This window comes from Lepidochelys olivacea, assembly GCF_965140295.1.
Source record: "Lepidochelys olivacea isolate rLepOli2 genome assembly, chromosome: 3".
Taxonomy (NCBI): Eukaryota; Metazoa; Chordata; order Testudines; family Cheloniidae; genus Lepidochelys; species Lepidochelys olivacea.
In genome coordinates, this window is record NC_140413.1 from 169235639 (window position 1) to 169263501 (window position 27863).

General features: G+C 45.1%; 1 protein-coding gene across 3 annotated transcripts in view; it reads right to left on the reverse strand.

Annotated features, from left to right (window-relative positions):
• The window catches only part of HHAT (hedgehog acyltransferase), a 333978-nt gene that overhangs the window by 267689 nt on the left and 38426 nt on the right, over window positions 1-27863 (reverse strand). Inside the window, exons 7-9 of one of the 3 annotated variants that reach the window (XM_084624182.1) lie at window positions 17183-17354; window positions 5578-5649; window positions 1236-1340 (exon numbers count right to left, since the gene is read on the reverse strand). In XM_084624182.1, the coding sequence (XP_084480308.1) occupies window positions 1236-1340; window positions 5578-5649; window positions 17183-17354 (349 nt within the window). The remainder of the gene's footprint in view (window positions 1-1235; window positions 1341-5577; window positions 5650-17182; window positions 17355-27863) is intronic. The other 2 variants (XM_084624183.1, XM_084624184.1) reach the window with 2 other exon arrangements.

Consider the following 27863-nt stretch of genomic DNA (forward strand, 5'->3'; position numbering starts at 1 on the left):
CTGATTCTTCTCTCCGTTATACCAGATTTACACAATGCAACTCTAATGATGTCAGTTACCCCGATTTTCCCTGAGACCTGAAAAAGGCCCATCTTCTTCAAATTGTTAATTATTAAATCAAAATATGTAATTTACCAAGCTCCAAATGAATACAGTAAGCAGACATTTACCTTCTGTTCACATTGAATTTATAATGACAGTACAAAAAATGTTAGGACCTAAGTCCCCAATGCCTGAAACGTTACAAACATAAGGGCCTGTCTACACTTGAAAACTGTTTCAGAACAGACTGCCTTACATGCACACACAAGTATTTCTTTCAAATCCTCTGGCTTTCTAACCCACATCAACCAACCCACTTTGGAAGCAGGTTTACTGAGAATCAGGATGATTTTTTTCCACAACAAGGTAGGTGTAGACACATTCCCATTCTGAAGCAATTGTTTCACATCTGGCAGTCCTCCCACTGCTATTGTACACTGCTTTGTCAGCCACCTGGGTCAGCCTGTTTACTGGTGTGCCGTCTACTGCTCCGGGGTCATCTTGACCAGATGTTACTTCCGCCATTTCAGTGCCGCCGAGCAGTCAGGTATCCCCCACCCCTTTGCAATTCCAGCTCATAGTGAGTTCACACCTCCAGAGCTGCATGCCAATTGGACAGCAGCCGTGCCCTATGTTTTCACATGGCACTGTGCATAGGACTTCCTTGCCCTCCCTCCCCGTGGAGAGAAGTGCATCCAGACCCACCCAAACAGCAATCACCGACTGGAATACAGAGGTCTACGAGCAGCTATCAAATGAAGGAGAGGTGGCATTCCTGGGGCATGAGCCAGTGCCACAAGAATGGAAAGAAGTTTCAGCTGAGTTATAAGAATGTTAGGGACAACACCACCTGGGTGAGAACTTCACAGTGTGCCTACTACAGGAGCTGGGCCCCATTTTTTGGTAGAGGTTCCACCAGCCAACCACAGCTTCTTGTGAGTTCCACCTAGGACTCCCACTTGGATGCCAGCCAGGATACAAAAGCCAGAGGTGATTAACCTTGCAACACAGGATCTTGTCGGCCTGCTCAAGCCGATGAACCCCAAGGCTCATACAATGCTGGAGACCCCCAAATCACAGTCAGAGGGCCAACTGAATCACAACAGAGACCTAACCTGGGATGAAGACTTCTTCCAGTAAGTATTATGTGATATATTACAGTACAACTGTACAGGAGGATTTAAACTACTTACTTCTGGGTACTGCCAAGGCACCACCATGATGGACTAGCCTCTCTCTCTCTCTGCCTCCTTGGCTTTTAACACTCCCCCCACCTAGAGCTCCGAATGGCAGTTGTGCTGGAGAATTAAAACAGTACCATTTATTTCTCAGAAATAACACACAACCCCTGCTCAAGTGTCCCAGGTCCTCCCCATGCCCCACCATGCTGCTTATTGCTTCTGCTCCCTCCCAGTTCTATTCGAAATGGCCACACTCTGTGGGTTACAAATGAGATGCATTGAACAGTCACACATTTATAGTAGCAGCAGATACAAGAAAGAAAAAGCCCCAGATTTTTTTTTTTCTGGCTCATAGTTTCTCAGTTTTAAGAAAACTTGAGTTGTTAGGACATAAGTCACCCAAATCAGGCTTGAGACACATTTCAAAAAGGGTTTCAAGGCATTCATTCAGCCCCTCTCCCCTCCTCCTTTTGGGTTACTGCGGAATTCTATTTATTTTTCACTTTATGCTGATCCACAGATATTAAAAAAAAAAGAAGAAGTTAAGGCAAAGACAATGCTCTGTTTTGGACACACAGATTGCACAGCAACGCAGCTCCCTCACCACTGCCCATATAGCTTGTGCTTCCCTTCCACTGCTGCACCAGCTATAGGGGCACCATCCTGGCAAAAAGCAGCAAGGCGTATCTTCTTGGTTTGCCTATTGCCTTTTTGATCAAAATCCTTCCCTGCCTTTTAGGGACACGCCTCAGGGTAACATCCTTGAACAGAATTGGTGCACATGCAATTACTAGCCTTCCCGTGCTGCCCCCTGCCACAACCCACTGGTGACACACAAAGACACACATGCAACCACAGGCCTGGACCTGCTGGTGCTTCTTAGCACTCTCTGCCCACCAGCAGTCTGCATAGGTGCACATACAATTATTAACCGCCACACCTGGTGACCCAAGAACCACATGCCCCTTCCCACAATGAATTCAGGGATCTTGCACAAACAAGGAAGAATGTCTGAAAACATCTGATCTCCAAGCTCACCCCAGCTTGGGAAAAAGCATATGGGAATGGAATTCTGAAACGGAGGAAAAAAAACACTGGACCATTACTGTCATGGAGACTAGAATTTGAACAACGGGGTTAGCTTTTTCTTTCCCTCCCCAGCACCTGACATGTTGTAATGACCACAGACAGGGGTGTTATCTCTGGGGGAACGGAAAGAGGACAAAGGGTGAGAAAACGTTTACCACCTTGCATCTGCATGCCAGCAGAGGGAGCAAGATGAAGGAGTGGAGGGCAGGTTTCCTTAAACAAGATACAAAGAGAGGGGGATGACGACAAGGAACTGGCTAAGGGCCTGCAGCTACTGGGGGTGATGGAGAGACAAACAAAGAGAGGGGGATGACGACAAGGAACTGGCTAAGGGCCTGCAGCTACTGGGGGTGATGGAGAGACAAACAGTCCTGCTTCAGAACATAGCGGGACTATGTTCACCATCCTAACCTACCCATGTCCTAGGGTTGCCAATTTTGGTTGGACATATTCCTAGAGGTTTCATCACATGACATAATATTTAAAGATTAATCTTTAATTCCTGGAGACTGCAGGGCAATTCTGGAGGTTTGGCAACCCTATCATGTCTTGCAGTCCTTTCCCTTTGAGAGCCTGGCATATCAGAATACATCCTTGACTCCCACAACACCAAGAGACAGGCCAGTGAAGGGATTCACGCCCTGCTGGGGCACATCCCTGCAGCTTTGCCTGCGGATTAGTTCTCTCCTATCTGGCACCCCACCGCCCCTTCAGTTCTCACCTTTCTCTCTCACTCTCTACTCTGGTTCTTCCAGACCAGCTGGCAGCTCCAACAATCCTGTGCCATTTCTCAGTGACTACTAGGGAAACTCAGACCTGCCCTCTACAATGGGTTCCAGCCCGGGGACCTAATAATGAGCAGCCAAGGTCTACACAGTCCCCTTTCTTACTGCAGTTTCCTTGGGCTTCTTCCTACTCTGTCTTCTCAGGCTTTCTTTCCCCACAACTCCTCTGGGGTTAACCGTTCTTCCATGACTTATTCTCCTTTTGGGTTTTATGCTTCTAAAGAATGATTGCAGACATTCTCCTTGCAGCTTCCTGCTCTCCTGGCTTTACACTCACCGGTCTGCTCCTGCCCAGCTGGGCTTCATACTCAGTTAAGCTTGGCTCTCCCGCCAGGTGCAGCCAGATAACATAATTGGCCTCTCAGGCACATTAACCCCCTTCAGGGCCTGCATGGGGTATGAGCCTGTTCATAATAAACACCAGGAAAACCGCAGCACTCTGTGTTTCCTCCATGCTGCTTGACTGCTCTTTGAAAATGGCACTGGCTCATGAAAACAAGTTTATTGGTGGGGTGAAAGGAAAGTGATCATGGGATTTATTTAGTTTGACCCTAAGTCCCAGAATTTCTGACAAGTTTCCCCACAGAGAAAAATCTCAAAAAGGATAGAGCCTAGCAGAGGTTCATTGCACCATAAGATGTCTTCCCAGAATGCTGAGCACTTGTTTTGAAACAAAGCAGCACCATGTGGACACAATGATCCCAAAGAGAAGTGGCTTAACTCTGGATAGGAAGGTGGGGTGGAGGTTCACACCACAGTTGTTGCAGATCACAAAACAAAAATAAACAAAATCTGAAACTCCTTTCAAGTATAAACATGCCCTAAACCTACCTGCCCTGAGTCATCCCATTACATTTGGATGGCAAAAACATTCTTTAAATATTTGCAGGATTGAGCCCTAAATAACCAACAGTTAACATGTGAGTAAAAAAAATAAATACAGGGTATTTGTGCTTTGTAATAAAACTGGGTTAACTACCAATATCTGCAAGATCCTGCAAGAGGCCTTATAAGAATTCAGCTTTTTCTTGTTTCTTTTTATAAAGCAGTGAACTGCTCAATGTTTTAGAGAAGAAAATCTCATTAAGCTTCCTGGTTTATGTTTGTATTTCCAGTTTTCAAAACAGACATCAGATGCCAAATATTTTATCACATTCTCCTCATCATCTTGCAGGATGAAAAAAAAAAAAAACAAGCAAACAGATTACTTTGTTAGCATTTCATTACCATTTAGATGGATGCACAGACACCACCATTTCAATAGCAAAACACTGTGTGCTTCTTAAGAATGCACTCAAAAATTCCTTTCCTGTTCATGAGGTTATTAGAAAGAGAATCATAAGACACCAGACACAATACTCTACCATCTGGTTTACACAGAGCATTATGTAGACTTCACTTTTTTTATTATGTACGTATGTGAGGTTTCACTCTTTAAGGCATCCAAAAAATCCTATTTGTAATAAACCAACTTTCAGATAAAATGTCATCATTAACCTCTTGTATTGATGTCATTCTACATTATTTTTATATAAAGAACTCACACTTGTTATGTACAAGGGAAAAATCTAGTCAGGAAGCCTATTTAATAAGTATAGCAATGACAATAAATTAAAACTGTCAACTGTACAGTCTTCACTAGAAAAGATGGTACTGAGTAAAGACTAGTGGGTTACACCCACAGCTGATGTAAAGTGGCCCATAAAATGCAAAAAATGTTTTCAAATTGTATGTATCTATTGTGTATGCACGCACACATGTATATAATGGCAACCATTTCTGTAGATGCACAAGGGATTGAACCAGGGACCTGCAGGGTCAAAAGTCTGAGTTGTTACAACTTGAGTTAAAGAGCCATGTCTCCATAGCTCAGAACTGTAACAACTCATTTCCTCTGTGGATCAGGAACAGGGGGAGAACCTGGAGCACATACTCATCAGTGGGTGATGCATACGTACATTGAATATACACATACACACAAACGTAATCAAGTTAGCTGAAATAGAACTGTTTAAAAATTATATCATGGCTCTTTCCAGAATCTGTATCCCCTCCCTGCCATTTTTCAGTTGAATTTTGGCTATTGCTACCTCCTGTAGTTTGTGAGACTGATGTCAAGCTTTTATCAGATGAGCTGGAAAGGGAGAAGTATTGAGTCACCATTGTATGTACCTATCCTTTTAAATATAAAAATCTATAAGGCTAAAGGTGGAGTAGTGCAACTATACAGAAATCGACACTTTATAACCCTGAGGTTTTAGAATTAGATAAGTAAAACACACATGAATGTACTAGTGAAGAGCAGCAGTCATGCCCATTTCATCAGAACAGCAGAAGCCAATATTAGTTTCTCCTACCTAGACAGGGACTATAGCAGCATAGCTACAGCACTATACCCCAACTGGAGATCATCCTCAAAGAGGGGAGAATGGTATAAGAATAGAGACCACATACAACACAAATTACGTCTCTACTCTTACCTTTATGCTTACAACAGCAACACCTGAAGAAACACTGAACTGGGGGAGAGATCCCGGCCTGGAGGGTTCCAACTAGTAAAGATTGTAACGAGCATATGGTGAGAAAAATCTTTGCTTTGAATCCATTTAGCTTTAAGTTAGATATGAATCTGCATTTTATCTTTTATTTTCTTTGTAACCAATTCTAACTTTTCTGCCTCATTACTTGTAATCACTTTAAATCCTATCTTTCTGTAGTTAATAAACTTGTTTTATTGTTTTATCTAAACCAGTGTGTGTTTGGATTGAAACGCTGGGAACCTCCACTTGAGATAACAAGGTTTGTGCATATCATTTTGCACTGATGAAATGATGGACCTTATATGAGCTTGCATTGTCAAGTGGAGAGCTGGGCAGTACAAGACGCACATTTCTGGGGGAAGGTCTGGGACTGGGAGTTTACTGGTGTTGCCCTGTATGCAACTCATGAGTGGCTGGCCATAACATTCATGTCATTCAGCTGGGAGTGATTTTGCACGCTACAGGCTGTGTGTGAATTGGACTGGAGTGGTTGTTTTCACAGCAAAGCAGTATAAAAGGCACTCCAGATTGGAGAATTGAAGGGACCCAACTGTTCAACAGTCCAGATTGTACCTTAGGGTACATCTTGTCAGGATCCTAACAAGGGCAGTTGGGACCAAGGATCAGAGCAGGGTCAAACATGAGGCTGTGAGTAGAGGAGGAGTTTGTGGTCAGGTTCCAGGACAGAGTCGATACCAAGGGGTCAGAGTCCAAGTCAGATTTCTGGGTCTGGATCAAAAGGCAAAGTCCAAATCAAGCTAAGGTTGAAACCACAAGTTCAAAAACAAGAATGGCTGTACCAGCTACGGGAGCCTAGTGTGTCAAGTAAACAAACATTTCTGTACCTTTTAAAAGACAACTGATATGGCCCCTTAGTGCTACTTATTTTATGTTTTATACTACTCCAAGTATTGTAATCTAGAGATCCCTGTCTGTGGCATGTATCATGGGAAAATCCACAGTGCTTACTACCACCTTCTGGCTTTTTCTATTATTTCCTCCACAAACACACACAAAAAATCCTTAGCTCCGTTTAAAAACCAGGGTTGCTCTACAACAAACACATGCTGCCTTTAAACCTATCGAGTTACTTTGCTGAATATACTTAATTAAAAACACTCGTCAGGTTATTATTTATCCCATCCCCTCCTGCCCTCTTTGTTTGTCTCACTCAATCCCACCTCCATGCCTTCTTCTACACCACCCCATAAACCTGGGTCAGATTTCTTACTCTCCAAATGTTCTTCCTCTCTCCACTCAGATATTTTCTAAAACCCCAACTGCTCCACAGGAACTATATATGCTAACAACAACATGCAACATTGCTCTCTGAATTACTGCAGCACCTGTATGTGTTTTATACAAGCTCCTCAAGAGCAGAGATTTTTTGTTATGTCTAGTGAAGCATCATGAAAATCTTTGGCTGACAGCCACCAGGAGATCACAGATCCACTCTCCCCCTCTCGAATTGCACCACAATGGGGTCCAGACCCTTTGAGGAGGACTATAATCTCTCTTTGGCTCAGCAGTGTTTTTTTTTCTACTCACTGATGTTACTGGGGAGGAACTGGAGGCAAGGGTTACTATGGGGATAATAGGTGTGGGTCTCTTGGGCTATGAGAGGTTATACCATATTAAGAGAGTGATGAGCTGGTTAGCTTTCTGAGCTTCCTTCAGCACAATGGATCATGAGGGTGTTGTTGGCACACCTATGGTCCCTGGAGGCCACACACAATAGCTCTTCTCCTGAGAGAACTCTCACATGTGATCACATAAGGTTCTCCTCCGCCACCCCTCTCATTCTATGTGTATGCTATGCAAAGCCATTAGGAGAGTCAATGAGGAGATACAGGCCAAAGAGTTTTCAGTGTGACATTCACAGATGGCAACCAGATTCATTGCTCTTTCTCACCCAGCCCAAAGAGTGCAGCAAAGCGTCTTTCCCAGCATCTGAGCAAGACCGGGGTATCGATGGGAGCAAGATTGCGGAGACACAATCTGGAGAAGACTGAGGTCATTATGGTGTACTGGGGTAATTATCTGGAGGACTTCACAGAGGCTAAGTCATACCCCTCAGTTGAGAGTGTTTGAACCTGGTTTATAACCAAAGTTATCAGCACAGAGATCTGATTAAAGTCTCAGCTGCTCTCAAACAACCTCTGTCCAGGAGGGTGCGACATTTCCCCTTGGACGTGCAGTTTGCCCCCATGGTTTGTGCTTTGCCACCTCTAGACTGGAATATAATAATGTGTTCTATGTGGGGCTACTCCTGACCAGACATGCCAAACCCGCAGAAAAAAAACGCAGAAATTGGGCTTGTTTTTGGCTTGTTGGCTAGTTTTTGGCTTGTAATTTGTTTGGCTTGTAGCTTGTGCTTGTTTGGCTTGTAGCTTTTTTTTTTTTTTTTTTAAATCAGCTCCCAGCAAGCAGGAGTAAGGGGGGGGAGAGAGTCAGGGGTGCACAGCAGGCCAACCACATTCCCAGACTGTACACATGGGGGGATCTAGTCACATAGAGTGTTGGGGTTCTTAGGGATTGGCTTGTTTTGGCCTTGTTTTGAAATGGGATTAGCTTGATTTTTGGCTTATTGTGAAAGTCAGGGTGCTTATTTACCGCATGAAAGTTGGTAACTGTGCTCCCGACATGCATTCAAAGCAGCGTGAGGTAGCTAGCTTGTTAAATAGAATATCTCATTGTGATCACATGGCATTAGTTCTCCAGTATCTGAACTGGCTGCAGGAGTAGAGGTGTTTTTTTGGCCCTGGGACTTTCCTCCCTGAGACATACTGCTGCAGGTGAGATCAACAGAGGTACCTGTGCTGGAGTCCCTCTTGTATCAAAGAAAAGGGGCTAATGGCAGCACATTCTGTGGGAAGAACTCTCACTTTGAAATTCACTCCCCTTCCACTCCCCAGTTTAAAACAGCCCAAGCTGATTGGCCTTCCAGACATCTGTTTGAGCTGACATTACAGAGCTACAGCAAGTGGGATTTATGTATGGGAAAGAGCACACGGTGCAGGAGATTCTGATGTGTGTACTGACTGCTGGAAGGAATAGGGAAAGGACAAGTGCTGCTGAGTTGGGTTTCATAATGATTTTTGAATTGTATTTTTAGTTAATGGCAAAGACACATGAATCCCCCAGTGAGCATTCTTTTATATTGTTGTATTTAAATCCAGATAATTAATTAAAATTAATACAAATAAGGGAAAATATAACAAAACAGGCATAGATTTTGTGCAATTTGGTTAAGGAGCCTAAAGAATGAATTTCTGCTTTCCAGTTATAACAGATAAGGTTCCCTAAAAATAATCAATGTGAAAAGCTCAAAATGCTGCTGCCCAATTAGGGCAGCCCTCCAATAATCTTGCCTTTAAATGCACAAAATCCAAAGAAGAATGCAGAATGGCACTTGCTTTCCTACTTAAAGATTTGATGCACTGTGAAGGTAATTTGCTAAATCTCAAAGGAAGTTGCTGATCATACTATTTCAATAGCTCACTGATCCATAAGGATCACTGCATTACTGCTCAGAGCTACAGTGGCTGCCAGGAACATTTATGTCCATAAATAGATGACCAGACATAAATTAGGAAGTGTCGGTGGAAGAGTAATACAGGAAAACAGTGAGGGAATGGAAAGAACGAACAGACAGGTTATTTACTTTAATCATCTATACACATTTTCCAGTATTATTACCATCAATGTATTTAACCTAAAGTTTGAGAGTCACAAATATAATTGCAAGCAACAGTAATTTCAACAGAGATTTCAGGGCTAAATAAATACTCCACAGCACTTGTATTTAAATAACAATATCAATTCAAGAGACTTTCTGTGTATCATTGTTCATCCCATAGGCAGGCTTTATTAACTGATATACACTGCACTGATATACTTTTCTCTGAGTTTATTATTTTGCAATATGCAGCTCCAGACAGCTGAACAATTTTATGCAAAGAAACAGTGAGCAAAGTGCTCTGGAAACATCAGAACTACCATACCAGTTTAGACCACTGCTCCATCCAGTCACCAGATGCGTCAGACACACGTGTGGGAAACGCTGCAATAGGCTGTTATGAAATAATCTGCCCCTAAGGAAAGTTTCTTCTTAACACTCATTAGTTAGCGTTTGGCTTATGCCCTGAAGCATGACGATTTAATATCACTTCCAGACTTTTGGGGTTTCTCTCAAATCCTCACTAATGTGCAATTCTGCGTGTTCTAATTAGTCATAAAAATGTCCTATCTTTTTAAAAAATCTTACTAAGCTCTTGGCCTTTATGATATCTTGTGGCAATGAGCTCCACAGGCTAATCGTGCATTGTGTGAAAAACTTTCCTTTTTCCATTTATAAATTTGCTGCCTTTCAGTTTCAATGATCCCTTATACTTTCATTATAAGAAAGGGAAAATACCTTCTCTGAAGCCTTCATTATTTTTGTGTAACTTTATCATGTCACTTCTTATTCATCTCCCCTCTAAACTAAACTCTTCCAATATTTTCTCTCTTTCTCTCTCTCTGCATAGGGAAGTTCTTCCATCTCTGTAAACATTCTTGACACCCATTTTTCACCTTTCCACTATTTTTGCTATATCCTCTTGTAGACTCTCTTGCCAGCTTCCTGTGTCTGATATACTTCAAGTATGTATTGTTACTTGGTTTAATCCCCTTCAAATTCCATCGCAGCCCTGCTAATTCCCTTATTACATATTGACTGCTGTAGTTTATGCTCCTTTCTATTGGCTATGCTCACATTTTAGGGAGATGAGCTGGAAAAATTGGGTCATAGACATAAGAAAAGACTATTTTGTCCAGTACCTTGCTGAGGAAAGAGAGGCTGGAAACTGGAAGGTATCTAGCAAGTGAAAGGTCAAGCAAGGCTACAACACAGTTTGAAACCCTTAGATCTTCTAATGATTAATATTCTAGAAGTCCCACAGAGGGTGTGTCTACCCTGCAAAAAAACGACTCGCAGCAGTGATTCTCAGACCCTGGATCAACAATCTTGGGCTCATGGAGCTCGTGCAACGGGGCTAAAAAGAGCAGCATAGACCTTTGGCCTTCGGCTCTGAGACCCACCCCCTTCACCGGTAGAGCCCTGCATGGATACAAAATGTATATCCACAGATCCAGCTATCCACGGAGCTCTACCAGGCTCTACCAGGAACCACAGTGGCAAAAACAGCAGCATGGTGGGGCCAACACTCACAAAAGCCAACACCCCACCGGGGCAGCTCCTCCGGCGTGGCTGTCTCACCTCCAGCCCCACCCACTGGGGTGGGCAGCTGGCTCACAGGTGGCTGTCCCCAGTCGGACTAGTGTGTGCAAGCGGCTCGCATGCTCCCAGACAGGAGTCCCTTCCACGCAGCGGTCTGAGTATCCTGTCCGGGAGCATGCGAGCTGCTTGCACACACTAGTGCAACCTGGGGCAGCTGCCGGTCAGCCTGGTGCCCACCCCAATGGGCAGAGCTGGGAGCGATACAGCCAAGCCGGAGGAGCTGCCCATGCAGGGTGCTGGCTCCTGTGACCGGCAGCCCAACATGCTGCTGCTTTCACCGCTGCAGTTTCTGGTAGAGCCCCGCAGCTCCATGGATATCCACCTTGTATCCACAGACAAATTCTGTATCCACACAGGGCTCTACTCCTCTGGTTTCATAGTCTTGGCTCCAGCCTGAGTCCGAATGTCTACACTGCTATTTTTTAACCGCCGTAATATGAGCCCAGCAAGCCAGAGTCAGCTGACCCAGGCTGAGACTTGCTGATGTAACTCCATTTTTTTTGGCAATGTAGACATAACCATATAGACAGGTTAGGTTAGCTCAGCGTATGAAGAGATGAGGTCAGTGTTGGCTTTCATGAAGACAGGTATGAGAGAGGAGAGAAATGGCTAAGGCTGTGGAGCTGCAAGTGAATCCAGAAGGAATGAGGTGGCTTAATCCCAGGAAGATGTAATGTGACAGTAATACAGCGAGGGTGGACGCTGATTTATAACCAAGAGCAGTGAGAGAGGAGAAATAAGCTCTGCTGAAGTTTCCACCTAAGCACATACCTGTTTGAGTCATACATGAGGACTCAGCCAACAAATCAGCAGATTTTAAAAGCAAAAGCACTTTTCAATAAATTCATTAACACTGAAGTGTAAACACTTCTTGGTGTTGGATGGCATTTGAACCTTTAGCTTTGGGCTTCACAACATACTATCAGTGTGCAGGTATCTAGAACAGTCACATACCTTTCTGTGCATTATTTAGAGAAACTCACTTGGCTAGTTTCCTGCTACAAAGGAGACAATATTTATCTTGATGATTGATACCTGCTCGCCCTAGGCGCTATTTTATTTCTTAGTTCTATGTATGTGTGAGGGAGTGAATAATGACAGTGAATAATGGACAATGTACTCCAGGTAATGTTAACATTTCTGTGCTGCTCTTTTGTTAGCTTTCATTTTTAAAAAACCCAAACTACAGTGTTTCATTTACAGTACATCTGTGACACAGCAGAAAATGGTTCATATTTTTAAATGCTTTGACATTTTTAAATTAACACTGTTACTATATAAACATTTTATATGCTTATAGCTGTACCTTGCAGGGACGTTATACTGAACCTTTTTATGACCAAAAAGCTATTCTGATTATGCTCCTCTTACGCATACTTTTGACCATGGCAAAGCGTCCCCAAGATTTACCGAGTTACCCTTTGCTCAAGTTTTGAGATGCTGCTTTTATCCACATTGACGGGTTTCATTGTATATCACTCCAAAATATTCAAGAAAAATTGGAAGGGCAATTGTAACATCCACAAGTTCTACATATTTCCATTACATGACCTAATTACAGGTTATTACAATACTACGTCACACTTCGCTATGAAGTTTACAAGTTACTGGGGGCAGTGATGCAACACCTAATATACACAAGATGATACACACAGCTTTCAATCTGCCAAGAGCTAAATGGATATTAATAAAAAATGGGACACAAAAGAAAACAGTGGCACAGGAACCTTAATATCCCATGTGGTTAATCCTTTAGTACAGTGGTTTTCAACCTGTGGTCCCAAAGGGGTCCACACCTCCATTCAAAATTTTTTAGGGGTCCACAAATGAAAAAAAGGTTGAAAACCACTGCTTTAGTATCAACCGTCTATTTCCTCAGTCCCTCTTTCATGTACGCAGTTTCAATACTATGGAACCTGAGATAAAGGTATTATTTGGGTCTGTACAAGGAACATTAAAGGGTATGTAAAGCTCTGTATAACTAAGAAAGGATCAGAGGAAAACAGATCTACTAAATACTATTTACAAGGACAGTCGTGGAATTTAAGCCTAAAATTTCCTGTGTCTTAAATCTGTTAATGTGATTTGACTTTAATGAGAGATGAAGCACAATTATTGTGATAAACAAATAGCCTCAGATTGTCAGAACTGGACAGAACTGAAGCACTTGAATGTACCTGTAAAAATGTCACATTTTTTCATCGCCTTGAAAACTTAACTGAACCCTACTGTTTAACTACCCATCTTCATTAACTACACTGTCACTTGTAATCCCTCTGTCCGAGTGTCCCATCCCCCATTAATCACACCTCTTCTAAAAATAGGCTCTCCAAAGGACTATTATTTAAGTTCAGATTATCATATTTTAATCAGACTAGGGAAGTTTTACAGTACAGACTTGCTTTGAAATAGACTTTCATCACCTGAACTTATATTTTAAGCATTTTCTAATCACCAGCTCTAAATGAGTTTTAGTTATTGAAATGTGATACTGATTGCATCAAATGAATATATCAGCATCCTAAGCTGCTCCTCAAATAGTAATTTTTTTATTTACTGTTTTAATACTGTTGAAAATTTACACACACACACACACACACACACACACACTTCTTGAATAGTTGTCCCTTAAACTTGGACTCTTGCATCTATTAACTGGTCAGCATTTGATTTAACATGTTCCATCACTTAACACTGCAAAGCTTCTACCCTCTGAATATAGAAGACGTCAGCAGCTACTGGATTTAATTGACTGAAGAACTCTTGTTTGGAACAGAAAATGCTAATTCAGAATCTCCTTTACAAATGCTGATGGAGTTAGGGGAGGGGAAAAAAGCTTGGAGGAAAACCTCTTATCTTTCTGTCATGTACACCAAACTAGCTTTGAGAGGACATGTACCACTGCCCTCCACTGGAGGGAGCACAGCTTGCTCCCTGCGAATACAGATGCCATCTATTGGCCCAGGACTGTTAAAGACTGACATCAACTGCTGGGCTGAATTTCTGTTCATAGGTTCATAGATTCCAAGGCCAGAAGGGACCATTGTGATCATCCAGTCCAGTGGTCACCAACAACCGGTCAACTGCAATCAACTGGTCAATCCTAGAGAATCTCCCAGTCAATTGCGATCTCAGGTAGTGTAGTGTGGCTGCCGCTAAGGCAAACTCCCTGCCTACCGCATACCCACGCCGTTCCTGGAAGCAGCCAGCGCAGCCCCACGTCTGGGGGTTGGTGGGGAGAAAGAGGTCTCCCTCCATGCGCTGCTCCTGCTTGCAAGCACCACCCCCACAGCTCCCATTGGCCGGAAGAGTTGCGAGGGTGGTGCTTGCAGAGAGGGGCACTGCGCAGAGCCACATGCCCCCCAGCTGCCTCCCAGGGGCACGCTGGCCCCTTCCAGGAGCTGTGTGGGGCTGCCTTAGGCTCGCTGCGCTGCCAACCAGAAAGCACTGGGCAAACCCCCATTCCTGAGCCCCCTCCCAGAGCCAGCACCCCAGAACCCCTCCTGCACCCCAACACTCTGCCCCAGCCCGGACCCCCCTCCCAGAGTTAGCACCCCCTACCCCCTCCTGCACCCCAACCCTCTCCCAGAGACAGCACCCTGTACCCCCACCAGCACCCCAACACTCTGCCCAAGCCCAGAGCCCCCTCCTGCACCCAAACTCCCTCCTAGAGCTTGTACCCCTCACCCCCTCCTGCACCCCAACCCCCTGCCCTAGACTCAGCCCAGAGTCCCCTCCCACACTGTGAACCCCTCGGCCACAGCCCACAGCCCGCATGCCCTCCCAAATCCCAACCCCCTGCTCCAGCCCAGTCAAAGTGAGTGAGGGTGGGTGGGAGAGAGTGGTGGAGTGGGAGGGGCTTTGGTGAAGGGAAGGGGCCTAGGGGAAGGAGTGAGGTAGATCCTGGTTTGCCCTTAGATTCAAAAAAGTGATTTGGGGCGTTAAAAAGTTGGAGACCACTGATCTAGTCTGACCTCCTGTATAGCACAGATCACAGATGATCAAAAATAAGCTATAGGACTGTACTTAATTAATGGTCTTGTGTACCACCGTACTCAGCTGGACAGAACTAGATTTTCCCTTATGTACTTACAGCAGTGTCACCTAACTAGCTGAGGTAGTGAGAGGCATCTCCTTTGCTTCAGTGAGCAACACGTCTGGCTTTACTGAGCCAAAGAGTTTGGGGGGTGGGGGGGAAGTTCCCCAAAGGTACACATCACAGAGCAGCAGAAGATCTTAGCATCTGTGAATGTAACGTAACTACAGCTTGAATGTGACTACTATCAACATCTTTATACTGCACTCATTATAATATTTAGGCATCTATAATCAAATTATCATACAGCCACCAAAAAGAAAGAACAAGAAACTGAAAAAGAGCTGCGGAAAAGTTATTTTAAAATATTAAACATCTGTCTCTCACACATATATACACAATGATGGTGATCATCATGAACTAAACAGTATATACACAGATCATTGCCTTCCTGCCACCTTGTTTTCTTCCAGACTCCCTTGCTCTAACCCAGGGGTGGGCAACTTATGCCACGTGTGCCAAAGGTGGCCCATGAGCTGATTTTCAGTGGCACTCACACTGCCCGGGTCCTAGCCACCGGTCTGGGGGGCTCTACATTTTCATTTAATTTTAAACGAAGCTTCTTAAACATTTTAAAAACCTTATTTACTTCACATACAACAATAATTTAGTGACATATGAAAGACTTATAGAAAGAGACCCTCTAAAAAGGTTAAAATGTATTACTGGCATGTGAAACCTTAAATTAGAGTGAATAAACTAAGAATTGGCACACCACTTCTGAAAGGTTGCCGACCCCTGCTCTAACCTTTTGATCTATTTTGTCTTTTTAGAATAGTAAAACAGATTGGAGGGGAGAAAAACAGGGTAGGAAGGAAGAATTGTGAAAAATTTCTCACTATGTTTTTCCTTTTTCTCCTCAAAACTTCAAATAATTTCAATCAGCTCTGTAGTTGGCATAAAAACAGGGTGAAAATTTCATCTACATTTTTTCAATTTGTTTTAACTTTTGAATTTGAAAAATCACAAAATCATAGAAGTTTAGGGTTGGAAGAGACCTCAGGAAGTCATCTAAGTCCAAGCCCCTTCTCAAAGCAGGACCAACACCAACTAAATCATCCCAACCAGGGCTTTGTCAAGCCGAGCCTTAAAACCTTTAAGGATGGAGATTCTACCACCTCCCTAGGAAACCCATTCCAGTGCTTCACCACCCTTCTAGTGAAATAGTGTTTCCTAATATCCAACCTAGACCTCCCCCCACTGCAACTTGAGACCACTGCTCCTTGTTCTGTCATCTGCCACCACTGAGAACAGCCAAGCTTCATCCTCTTTGGAACCCCCCTTCAGGTAGTTGAAGGCCGCTATCAAATCCCCCCTCACTCTTCTCTTCTGCAGACTAAATAACCCCAGTTCCCTCAGCCTCTCCTCGTAAGTCATGTGCCCCAGCCCCCTGATCATTTTTGTTACCCTCCACTGGACTCTCTCCAATTTGTCCACATCCTGTCTCTAGTGGGGGCCCCAAAACTGGACACAATACTCCAGATGTGGCCTCACCAGTGCTGAATCGAGGCGAATAATCACTTCCCTCGATCTGCTGGCAATGCTCCTACTAATGCAGCCCAATATGCCGTTAGTCTTCTTGGCAACAAGGGCATACTGCTGACTCATATCCAGCTTCTCATCCACTGTAATTCCCAGGTCCTTTTCTGCAGAACTGCTGCTTAGCCAGTCGGTCCCCAGCCTGTAGCGATGCATGGGATTCTTCTGTCCTAAGTGCAGGACTTTGCACTTGTCCTTCTTGAACCTCATCAGATTTCTTTTGGCCCAATCCTCCAATTTGTCTAGGTCAGTCTGGACCCTATCCCTACCCTCCAGCATATATACCTCTCCCCCTAGCTTAGTGTCATCCATGAACTTTCTGAGGGTGTAATCCACGCCATCCTCCAGATCATTAATAAAGATGTTGAACAAAACCGGCTCCATGACTAACCACTGGGGCACTCCGCTTGATACCATCTGCCAACTAGACCTCAAGCTGTTGATCACTACCCGTTAAGCTCGACAATCTAGCCGGCTTTTTATCCAAAATATTCAAATGGTCTTAATTATAATTTTTTAGGGGAAGCAAACTCTGGCCTTGTGTGTCTATAAAACATTTTTTGGGCACTGATTAGGTAATGAATAAATAATTAACAAGTATATTCAAAGTAAGTAATATTTACACTGACCTAAAGTCCAGTAGGACACTGCTTCCAGATGTGAAGAACTACTGTATATGGCATGGATATACATGAGATGAATCATCAGCTCTGCCAACCACCACCAAAAGAAAATGCGAACTATGCCCAGCAGTAATATGCAGAGGTTACTCTTCAAACTGCAGGCTTCTGGTCTCTTCATCTACGAGAAGAAATCAAAGTAAGTTACATTGTGTACAAATGACCAGACATTTCATTCAAATAGACTTTTTGATGCCAACTTTTAAAATTTAACTTCTTTTTATTTATCTGCATGATCAAGAGCACTATTTTCAGTGTGGTGTTTGGGGAATTCTCTATTTAACCTTTCAAACCAAGTCACAGTAATTAATCAAGTTAATGGAAACAGTGAGAAGGAGAATTTGAGTGATACGCACGACATGTTTTCAGTCACTCCCACAGGACTAGAAGCAGTATTGACAAGCACTCAGTTCCATTTTTGTCTGTTGAGGATCTTCCCACATGCGTTCAAATGGAGAAAAGGGACACTTCCCTTATATATCCTGTCTATACTACAGACTTGTACTTCTGCCAGTTCAAGCCACAATAGCTCAGAGCTTCCACATTAGCCATCCCGATTCAAGTGCATGGTGCACTGTCACCATACATGCAGCATACTTTGACAGCGCTACAGGCCTTGAATCTATCCCATGACGCAGCTCCCTGAAACAGGTGTATCATGTTTTCATCTGTTCACATTTTTGATTTGCTTTAATGGATGCTCCATATGGTTCAGTCCTGCAGGGGTATCTATGTATCCCAACGAGGGCAGGAGATGGATCACCCTATGCCCCCACATTATCAATTCAGATACCCTGTCACCCCACTGCCAGACAAATTCTGAGCCTGGGGGCAGCAAATATGTTGAATGCTAAAAGAAGGTTGAGGGGAGATATTGCTCCCTATAAATATATCAGAGGGATAAATACCGGAGAGGGAGAGGAATTTTTTAAGCTCAATACCAATGTGGACACAAGAACAAATGGATATAAACTGGTCATTGGGAGGTTTAGACTTGAAATTAGACGAAGGTTTCTAACCATCAGAGGAGTGAAGTTTTGGAATAGCCTTCCAAGGGAAGCAGTGGGGGCAAAAGATCTATCTGGCTTTAAGATTAAACTCGATAAGTTTATGGAGGAGATGGTATGATGGGATAACATGATTTTGGTAATTAATTGATCTTTAAATATTCATGGTAAATAGGTCTAATGGCCTGTGATGGGATGTTAGATGGGGTGGGATCTGAGTTACCCAGGAAAGAATTTTCTGTAGTATCTGGCTGGTGAATCTTGCCCATATACTCAGGGTTTAGCTGATGGCCATATTTGGTATCGGGAAGGAATTTTCCTCCAGGGCAGATCGGAAGAGGCCCTGGAGATTTTTCGTCTTCCTCTGTAGCATGGGGCACAGATCACTTGCTGGAGGATTCTCTGCTCCTTGAAGTCTTTAAACCACGATTTGAGGACTTCAATAGTTCAGACATAGGTGAGAGGTTTTTTGCATGCGTGGGTGGGTGAGATTCTGTGGCCTGTGTTGTGCAGGAGGTCGGACTAGAGGATCATAATGGTCCCTTCTGACCTTCGTATCTATGAATCTATGAATGCCATCGTATTTGAGGTTGTTCAAGGAGGGCCTGATTTAATTATAATCCTCTAATTTCTAGAGAGCTGCCACACTTAGAAGAATACAAGTCCATTTTAATAAAACCTGTATCTGGCTCTGTGAATTGTACCCTAAGTACCTGATTCAGCAAAAAGTATCTGCTAACAAATAAACACAAGCTTCTCAAAGAGCACATGAAAAGAAAACTTGATGTTTCTCTCAGCATGTATCTACCACTGCTCATTTTAGTGTCTCTTCACGCATGGGAACACAGGAATGTAGGAACTGGCAGACTGGATCCGTCCCAAGTTCCATCTAATGCAGTATCCTGTCTCTAACAGTGACCAGCATCATATGCTTGGGTGTAAAGTGCAAGAACCACAGCAAGCAGAAGGACCTGGAGAACAGCCTCAAAACAAACCTACAGCACTAACATGTATTTTTAACCACACAAGTGTAACCATGTTATAGAATTTCCTCACTGATACAAGCTAACAGAAGTCACTCCAGGGAGATAAACAGAACTACAATATCTTCAATTAATAATCTATTCCCCTTTAACATCTGTTGGGTTAATTTTTTCCAAAGAAAGCACTTTACCTTCAAACTTGTACAAAAACACTGGAATTTAAAAATTCTGACAGGAAAAGCTACTAAAATAAAGCAAATTAAGAGACAAGAAATTTACTTTTCTCCTTAGTTTCTTTCAGTTCACCTTTAGGAGTAGGCTTTGAGTAGCTGTACAACATTTTGTTGTTCTCATAAAAAGGCATTAACTATCTTTGAAGCATTTAGTTAAATAGCCCTTGTAAAGGAAGAAAACAACCTACCAGGTCATCTATTTTAAGGAAACCATTTTAATAAGAAAACCAGGCAGGGGTCTTAAAGTAGATTTTTCAGTGCCTGAGGGACAGCTAGTAATAAAAATGTAGGGTTTTCACTCAAGGTGATCTCCCACAGAAAGCCTGACCCGAAGCCCACCGAAGGTAATGGGAGTCTCTCAACTGACTTCAATGAGCTTTGGAAATAGGCTCAGAGACCCTAAACTCTATGGGCTCCTGACACTGTCCTGAGAGACTAAGGTATGCTTTAATATGCTGTGTAATAGGGCCAGGCATTGTCAAAGAACAATCATGGTATACACCAGAGGTGGCTGCATTTAAACCATCAAGTGATGCATATAAGCATTCATATATTATGTATACAGTAACTTCCCTCTTAACATCCTCTTGCTTAATGTTGTTTTGATCTTACGTTCCTGCTCAATTACAAAACACGCTCCATTTAAAGTTGTGCAATGCTTTGCTATAACGTCATTTGGCTGCCTGCTTTGTCCACAGCTGGCAGCCCCCCATCAGCTCCCCTAAACCCCCGCCCCTCCGCACAGCACCTCCCATCTGTTGGCAGACCCTGCGGATCAGCGCCTTCCCCCATCTCCCACCGCCTCCTGCCCACGGCCATCAGCTGGCTTGTGGCGTTCTGGAGGGAGGGGGGAGGAGCGAGGACACAGCGTGCAGGCTCCCCCTCCCTCCCCATGACAATCAGCTGGTTTGCGGTGTTCGGGAGGCAGGGGGAGCCTACGCACCAAGTCCTTGCTCCTCCCCCCACCTTCCTGCCCCCTGAACGTTGCAAGCCAGCTGATTGCCGTGGGCAGGAGGGAGGGGGAGGAGTGAGGACACGGCGTGCAGAGTAAAGGGGGAGAAGGGGGGAAGAAGAGATGGGTTAAGGGTGGGGGTTTGGGGGAAGGGGTGGAGTGAGCAGGCCGAGGGTTGAGCCCCCCGCCCCTGGTGCTTGCAGAGGAGGGGAAGCTGCCGCTGCGCAACGTGCTTCTCCTAGCCTACAGCATCCTCAGGCTCCTTGCCTGCCTCACTGTCTCCAGTGCCAGTGGGCTGTGCCTGTGTGGGGTAAGGCGGGGGACCCTCCCGACTATAGTACTGTACTGTACGGCAAAAAAACAATTTCCCTGGAACTAACTCTCCCCCCGCATTTACAGAAAGAATTTTAAGTTCTGGACGCATTATTTAAATGTAAACTGCATCTCTCCATAGTTTACCCATGATGTTGCTCTTGGATGCTGATGCTACTTCTTCCAACTGCAAAGCCTGCTGTGATTGTTAGTGGATCCCCCTGTACACATGCATCCGTGCACATATACATGCTCACATGCACTCCAAATCACTGGAAGGGCCCTGAACCAAGAGAACACCTGTGGTTCTGCTGCAGAAGGGCAGAGAATGCTATTTGCTGAGACTGACCAAGGGGTACACAAAGGAGGCAGGCAGGAGCCTCAGGGTATGTCTACACTACGAAATTAGGTCGAATTTATAGAAGTCGGTTTTTTTGAAATCGGTTTTATATATTCGAGTGTGTGTCTCCCCACAGAAAATGCTCTAAGTGCATTAAGTGCATTAACTCGGCGGAGCGCTTCCACAGTACCGAGGCAAGCGTCAACTTCTGGAGCGTTGCACTGTGGGTAGCTATCCCACAGTTCCCGCAGTCTCCGCTGCCCATTGGAATTCTGGGTTGATATCCCAATGCCTGATGGGGCTAAAACATTGTCGCGGGTGGTTCTGGGTACATATCGTCAGGACCCCGTTCCCACCCTCCCTCCCCCCGTGAAAGCAAGGGCAGACAATCATTTCGCACCTTTTTTGTCTGCTGCCAGCCAAAGATGTAAAGGATAGATGGAGTGGGTCAGAACAAGAACACATTATCAATTCAGATACCCTGTCACCCCACTGCCAGACAAATTCTGAGCCTGGGGGCAGCAAATATGTTGAATGCTAAAAGAAGGTTGAGGGGAGATATTGCTCCCTATAAATATATCAGAGGGATAAATACCGGAGAGGGAGAGGAATTTTTTAAGCTCAATACCAATGTGGACACAAGAACAAATGGATATAAACTGGTCATTGGGAGGTTTAGACTTGAAATTAGACGAAGGTTTCTAACCATCAGAGGAGTGAAGTTTTGGAATAGCCTTCCAAGGGAAGCAGTGGGGGCAAAAGATCTATCTGGCTTTAAGATTAAACTCGATAAGTTTATGGAGGAGATGGTATGATGGGATAACATGATTTTGGTAATTAATTGATCTTTAAATATTCATGGTAAATAGGTCTAATGGCCTGTGATGGGATGTTAGATGGGGTGGGATCTGAGTTACCCAGGAAAGAATTTTCTGTAGTATCTGGCTGGTGAATCTTGCCCATATACTCAGGGTTTAGCTGATGGCCATATTTGGTATCGGGAAGGAATTTTCCTCCAGGGCAGATCGGAAGAGGCCCTGGAGATTTTTCGTCTTCCTCTGTAGCATGGGGCACAGATCACTTGCTGGAGGATTCTCTGCTCCTTGAAGTCTTTAAACCACGATTTGAGGACTTCAATAGTTCAGACATAGGTGAGAGGTTTTTTGCATGCGTGGGTGGGTGAGATTCTGTGGCCTGTGTTGTGCAGGAGGTCGGACTAGAGGATCATAATGGTCCCTTCTGACCTTCGTATCTATGAATCTATGAATGCCATCGTATTTGAGGTTGTTCAAGGAGGGCCTGATTTAATTATAATCCTCTAATTTCTAGAGAGCTGCCACACTTAGAAGAATACAAGTCCATTTTAATAAAACCTGTATCTGGCTCTGTGAATTGTACCCTAAGTACCTGATTCAGCAAAAAGTATCTGCTAACAAATAAACACAAGCTTCTCAAAGAGCACATGAAAAGAAAACTTGATGTTTCTCTCAGCATGTATCTACCACTGCTCATTTTAGTGTCTCTTCACGCATGGGAACACAGGAATGTAGGAACTGGCAGACTGGATCCGTCCCAAGTTCCATCTAATGCAGTATCCTGTCTCTAACAGTGACCAGCATCATATGCTTGGGTGTAAAGTGCAAGAACCACAGCAAGCAGAAGGACCTGGAGAACAGCCTCAAAACAAACCTACAGCACTAACATGTATTTTTAACCACACAAGTGTAACCATGTTATAGAATTTCCTCACTGATACAAGCTAACAGAAGTCACTCCAGGGAGATAAACAGAACTACAATATCTTCAATTAATAATCTATTCCCCTTTAACATCTGTTGGGTTAATTTTTTCCAAAGAAAGCACTTTACCTTCAAACTTGTACAAAAACACTGGAATTTAAAAATTCTGACAGGAAAAGCTACTAAAATAAAGCAAATTAAGAGACAAGAAATTTACTTTTCTCCTTAGTTTCTTTCAGTTCACCTTTAGGAGTAGGCTTTGAGTAGCTGTACAACATTTTGTTGTTCTCATAAAAAGGCATTAACTATCTTTGAAGCATTTAGTTAAATAGCCCTTGTAAAGGAAGAAAACAACCTACCAGGTCATCTATTTTAAGGAAACCATTTTAATAAGAAAACCAGGCAGGGGTCTTAAAGTAGATTTTTCAGTGCCTGAGGGACAGCTAGTAATAAAAATGTAGGGTTTTCACTCAAGGTGATCTCCCACAGAAAGCCTGACCCGAAGCCCACCGAAGGTAATGGGAGTCTCTCAACTGACTTCAATGAGCTTTGGAAATAGGCTCAGAGACCCTAAACTCTATGGGCTCCTGACACTGTCCTGAGAGACTAAGGTATGCTTTAATATGCTGTGTAATAGGGCCAGGCATTGTCAAAGAACAATCATGGTATACACCAGAGGTGGCTGCATTTAAACCATCAAGTGATGCATATAAGCATTCATATATTATGTATACAGTAACTTCCCTCTTAACATCCTCTTGCTTAATGTTGTTTTGATCTTACGTTCCTGCTCAATTACAAAACACGCTCCATTTAAAGTTGTGCAATGCTTTGCTATAACGTCATTTGGCTGCCTGCTTTGTCCACAGCTGGCAGCCCCCCATCAGCTCCCCTAAACCCCCGCCCCTCCGCACAGCACCTCCCATCTGTTGGCAGACCCTGCGGATCAGCGCCTTCCCCCATCTCCCACCGCCTCCTGCCCACGGCCATCAGCTGGCTTGTGGCGTTCTGGAGGGAGGGGGGAGGAGCGAGGACACAGCGTGCAGGCTCCCCCTCCCTCCCCATGACAATCAGCTGGTTTGCGGTGTTCGGGAGGCAGGGGGAGCCTACGCACCAAGTCCTTGCTCCTCCCCCCACCTTCCTGCCCCCTGAACGTTGCAAGCCAGCTGATTGCCGTGGGCAGGAGGGAGGGGGAGGAGTGAGGACACGGCGTGCAGAGTAAAGGGGGAGAAGGGGGGAAGAAGAGATGGGTTAAGGGTGGGGGTTTGGGGGAAGGGGTGGAGTGAGCAGGCCGAGGGTTGAGCCCCCCGCCCCTGGTGCTTGCAGAGGAGGGGAAGCTGCCGCTGCGCAACGTGCTTCTCCTAGCCTACAGCATCCTCAGGCTCCTTGCCTGCCTCACTGTCTCCAGTGCCAGTGGGCTGTGCCTGTGTGGGGTAAGGCGGGGGACCCTCCCGACTATAGTACTGTACTGTACGGCAAAAAAACAATTTCCCTGGAACTAACTCTCCCCCCGCATTTACAGAAAGAATTTTAAGTTCTGGACGCATTATTTAAATGTAAACTGCATCTCTCCATAGTTTACCCATGATGTTGCTCTTGGATGCTGATGCTACTTCTTCCAACTGCAAAGCCTGCTGTGATTGTTAGTGGATCCCCCTGTACACATGCATCCGTGCACATATACATGCTCACATGCACTCCAAATCACTGGAAGGGCCCTGAACCAAGAGAACACCTGTGGTTCTGCTGCAGAAGGGCAGAGAATGCTATTTGCTGAGACTGACCAAGGGGTACACAAAGGAGGCAGGCAGGAGCCTCAGGGTATGTCTACACTACGAAATTAGGTCGAATTTATAGAAGTCGGTTTTTTTGAAATCGGTTTTATATATTCGAGTGTGTGTCTCCCCACAGAAAATGCTCTAAGTGCATTAAGTGCATTAACTCGGCGGAGCGCTTCCACAGTACCGAGGCAAGCGTCAACTTCTGGAGCGTTGCACTGTGGGTAGCTATCCCACAGTTCCCGCAGTCTCCGCTGCCCATTGGAATTCTGGGTTGATATCCCAATGCCTGATGGGGCTAAAACATTGTCGCGGGTGGTTCTGGGTACATATCGTCAGGACCCCGTTCCCACCCTCCCTCCCCCCGTGAAAGCAAGGGCAGACAATCATTTCGCACCTTTTTTGTCTGCTGCCAGCCAAAGATGTAAAGGATAGATGGAGTGGGTCAGAACAAGAAATAGACCAGATTTGTTTTGTACTCATTTTCCTCCTCCCCTGTCTAGATCACACTGCAGTCAGTCACAGAGAAGGCGCAGCGAGGTTAATCTAGCCATGTATCAATCAGAGGCCAGGCTAACCTCCTTGTTCCAATAACAACGATAACTTTGGTGCACCATTTCTTATTGGAACCCTCCGTGCAGTCCTGCCTGAAATACTCCTTGATGTACAGGCACACCCTTTGTTGATTTTAGCTCCCTGAAGCCAACCCTGTAAGCCGTGTCGTCAGTCGCCCCTCCCTCCGTCAGAGCAACGGCAGACAATCATTCTGCGCCTTCTTTCTGTGCGGACGCCATACCAAGGCAAGCATGGAGGCCGCTGAGCTCATTTTGGCAATTAGGAGCACATCAACCACCACACGCATTATCCAGCAGTATATGCAGCACCAGAACATGGCAACGCGATACCGGGCGAGGAGGCGATGTCAGCGCGGTCCCGTGAGTGATCAGGACATGGACACAGATTTCTCTGAAAGCATGGGCCCTGCCAATGCATGCATCATGGTGCTAATGGGGCAGGTTCATGCTGTGGAACGCCGATTCTGGGCTCGGGAAACAAGCACAGACTGGTGGGACCGCATAGTGTTGCAGGTCTGGGACGATTCCCAGTGGCTGCGAAACTTTCGCATGCGTAAGGGCACTTTCATGGAACTTTGTGACTTGCTTTCCCCTGCCCTGAAGCGCATGAATACCAGGATGAGAGCAGCCCTCACAGTTGAGAAGCGAGTGGCGATAGCCCTGTGGAAGCTTGCAACGCCAGACAGCTACCGGTCAGTTGGGAATCAATTTGGAGTGGGCAAATCTACTGTGGGGGCTGCTGTGATGCAAGTAGCTCACGCAGTCAAAGATCTGCTGATATCAAGGGTAGTGACCCTGGGAAATGTGCAGGTCATAGTGGATGGCTTTGCTGCAATGGGATTCCCTAACTGTGGTGGGGCTATAGACGGAACCCATATCCCTATCTTGGCACCGGAGCACCAAGCCGGCGAGTACATAAACCGCAAGGGGTACTTTTCGATAGTGCTGCAAGCTCTGGTGGATCACAAGGGACGTTTCACCAACATGAACGTGGGATGGCCGGGAAAGGTGCATGACGCTCGCATCTTCAGGAACTCTGGTCTGTTTCAAAAGCTGCAGGAAGGGACTTTCTTCCCAGACCAGAAAATAACTGTTGGGGATGTTGAAATGCCTATATGTATCCTTGGGGACCCAGCCTACCCCTTAATGCCATGGCTCATGAAGCCGTACACAGGCAGCCTGGACAGTGGTCAGGAGCTGTTCAACTACAGGCTGAGCAAGTGCAGAATGGTGGTAGAATGTGCATTTGGACGTTTAAAGGCGCGCTGGCGCAGTTTATTGACTCGCTTAGACCTCAGCGAAACCAATATTCCCACTGTTATTACTGCTTGCTGTGTGCTCCACAATATCTGTGAGAGTAAGGGGGAGACGTTTATGGCGGGGTGGGAGATTGAGGCAAATCGCCTGGCTGCTGGTTACGCGCAGCCAGACACCAGGGCGGTTAGAAGAGCTCAGGAGGGCGCGGTACGCATCAGAGAAGCTTTGAAAACCAGTTTCATGACTGGCCAGGCTACAGTGTGAAAGTTCTGTTTGTTTCTCCTTGATGAAACCCCCCGCCCCTTGGTTCACTCTACTTCCCTGTAAGCTAACCACCCTCCCCTCCTCCCTTTAATCACCGCTTGCAGAGGCAATAAAGTCATTGCTGCTTCACAGTCATGCATTCGTTATTCATTCATCACACAAATAGGGGGATGACTACCAAGGTATCCCAGGAGGGGTGGTGGAGGAGGGAAGGAAAATGCCACACAGCACTTTAAGCACAGCACTTTAAAAGTTTACAACTTTAAAATTTATTGAATGACAGCCTTCTTTTTTTTGGGCAATCCTCTGTTGTGGAGTGGCTGGTTGGCCGGAGGCCCCCCCACCGCGTTCTTGGGCGTCTGGGTGTGGAGGCTATGGAACTTGGGGAGGAGGGCGGTTGGTTACAGAGGGGCAGCAGTGGCAGTCTGTGCTCCAGCTGCCTTTGCTGCAGCTCAACCATACACTGGAGCATTCTTGTTTGGTCCTGCAGCAGCCTCAGCATTGAATCCTGCCTCCTCTCATCACGCTGCCGCCACATTTGAGCTTCAACCCTGTCTTCAGCCCGCCACTTACTCTCTTCAGCCCGCCACTTACTCTCTTCAGCCCGCCACCTCTCCTCCCGGTCATTTTGTGCTTTCCTGCACTCTGACATTATTTGCCTCCACGCATTCGTCTGTGCTCTGTCAGTGTGGGAGGACAGCATTAGCTCGGAGAACATTTCATCTCGAGTGCGTTTTTTTTTCTTTCTAAGCTTCACTAGCCTCTGGGAAGGAGAAGATCCTGTGATCATTGAAACACATCCAGCTGGTGGAGAAAAAAAAAGGGACAGCGGTATTTAAAAAGACACATTTTATAAAACAGTCGCTACACTCTTTCAGGGTAAACCTTGCTGTTAACATTACATACATAGCACATGTGCTTTCGTTACAAGGTCGCATTTTGCCTCCTCCCACCGCGTGACTACCCCCTCAACCTTCCCCCCTCCCTGTGGCTAACAGCGGCGAACATTTCTGTTCAGCCACAGGCAAACAGCCCAGCAGGAATGGGCTATACTGAGTGTCCCTGAAGAAAAGCACCCTATTTCAACCAGGTGACCATGAATTATCTCTCACTCTCCTGAGGATAACACAGAGAGAGAAAGAACGGATTTTGGTTGAATGCCAGCAAACATACACTACAATGCTTTGTTC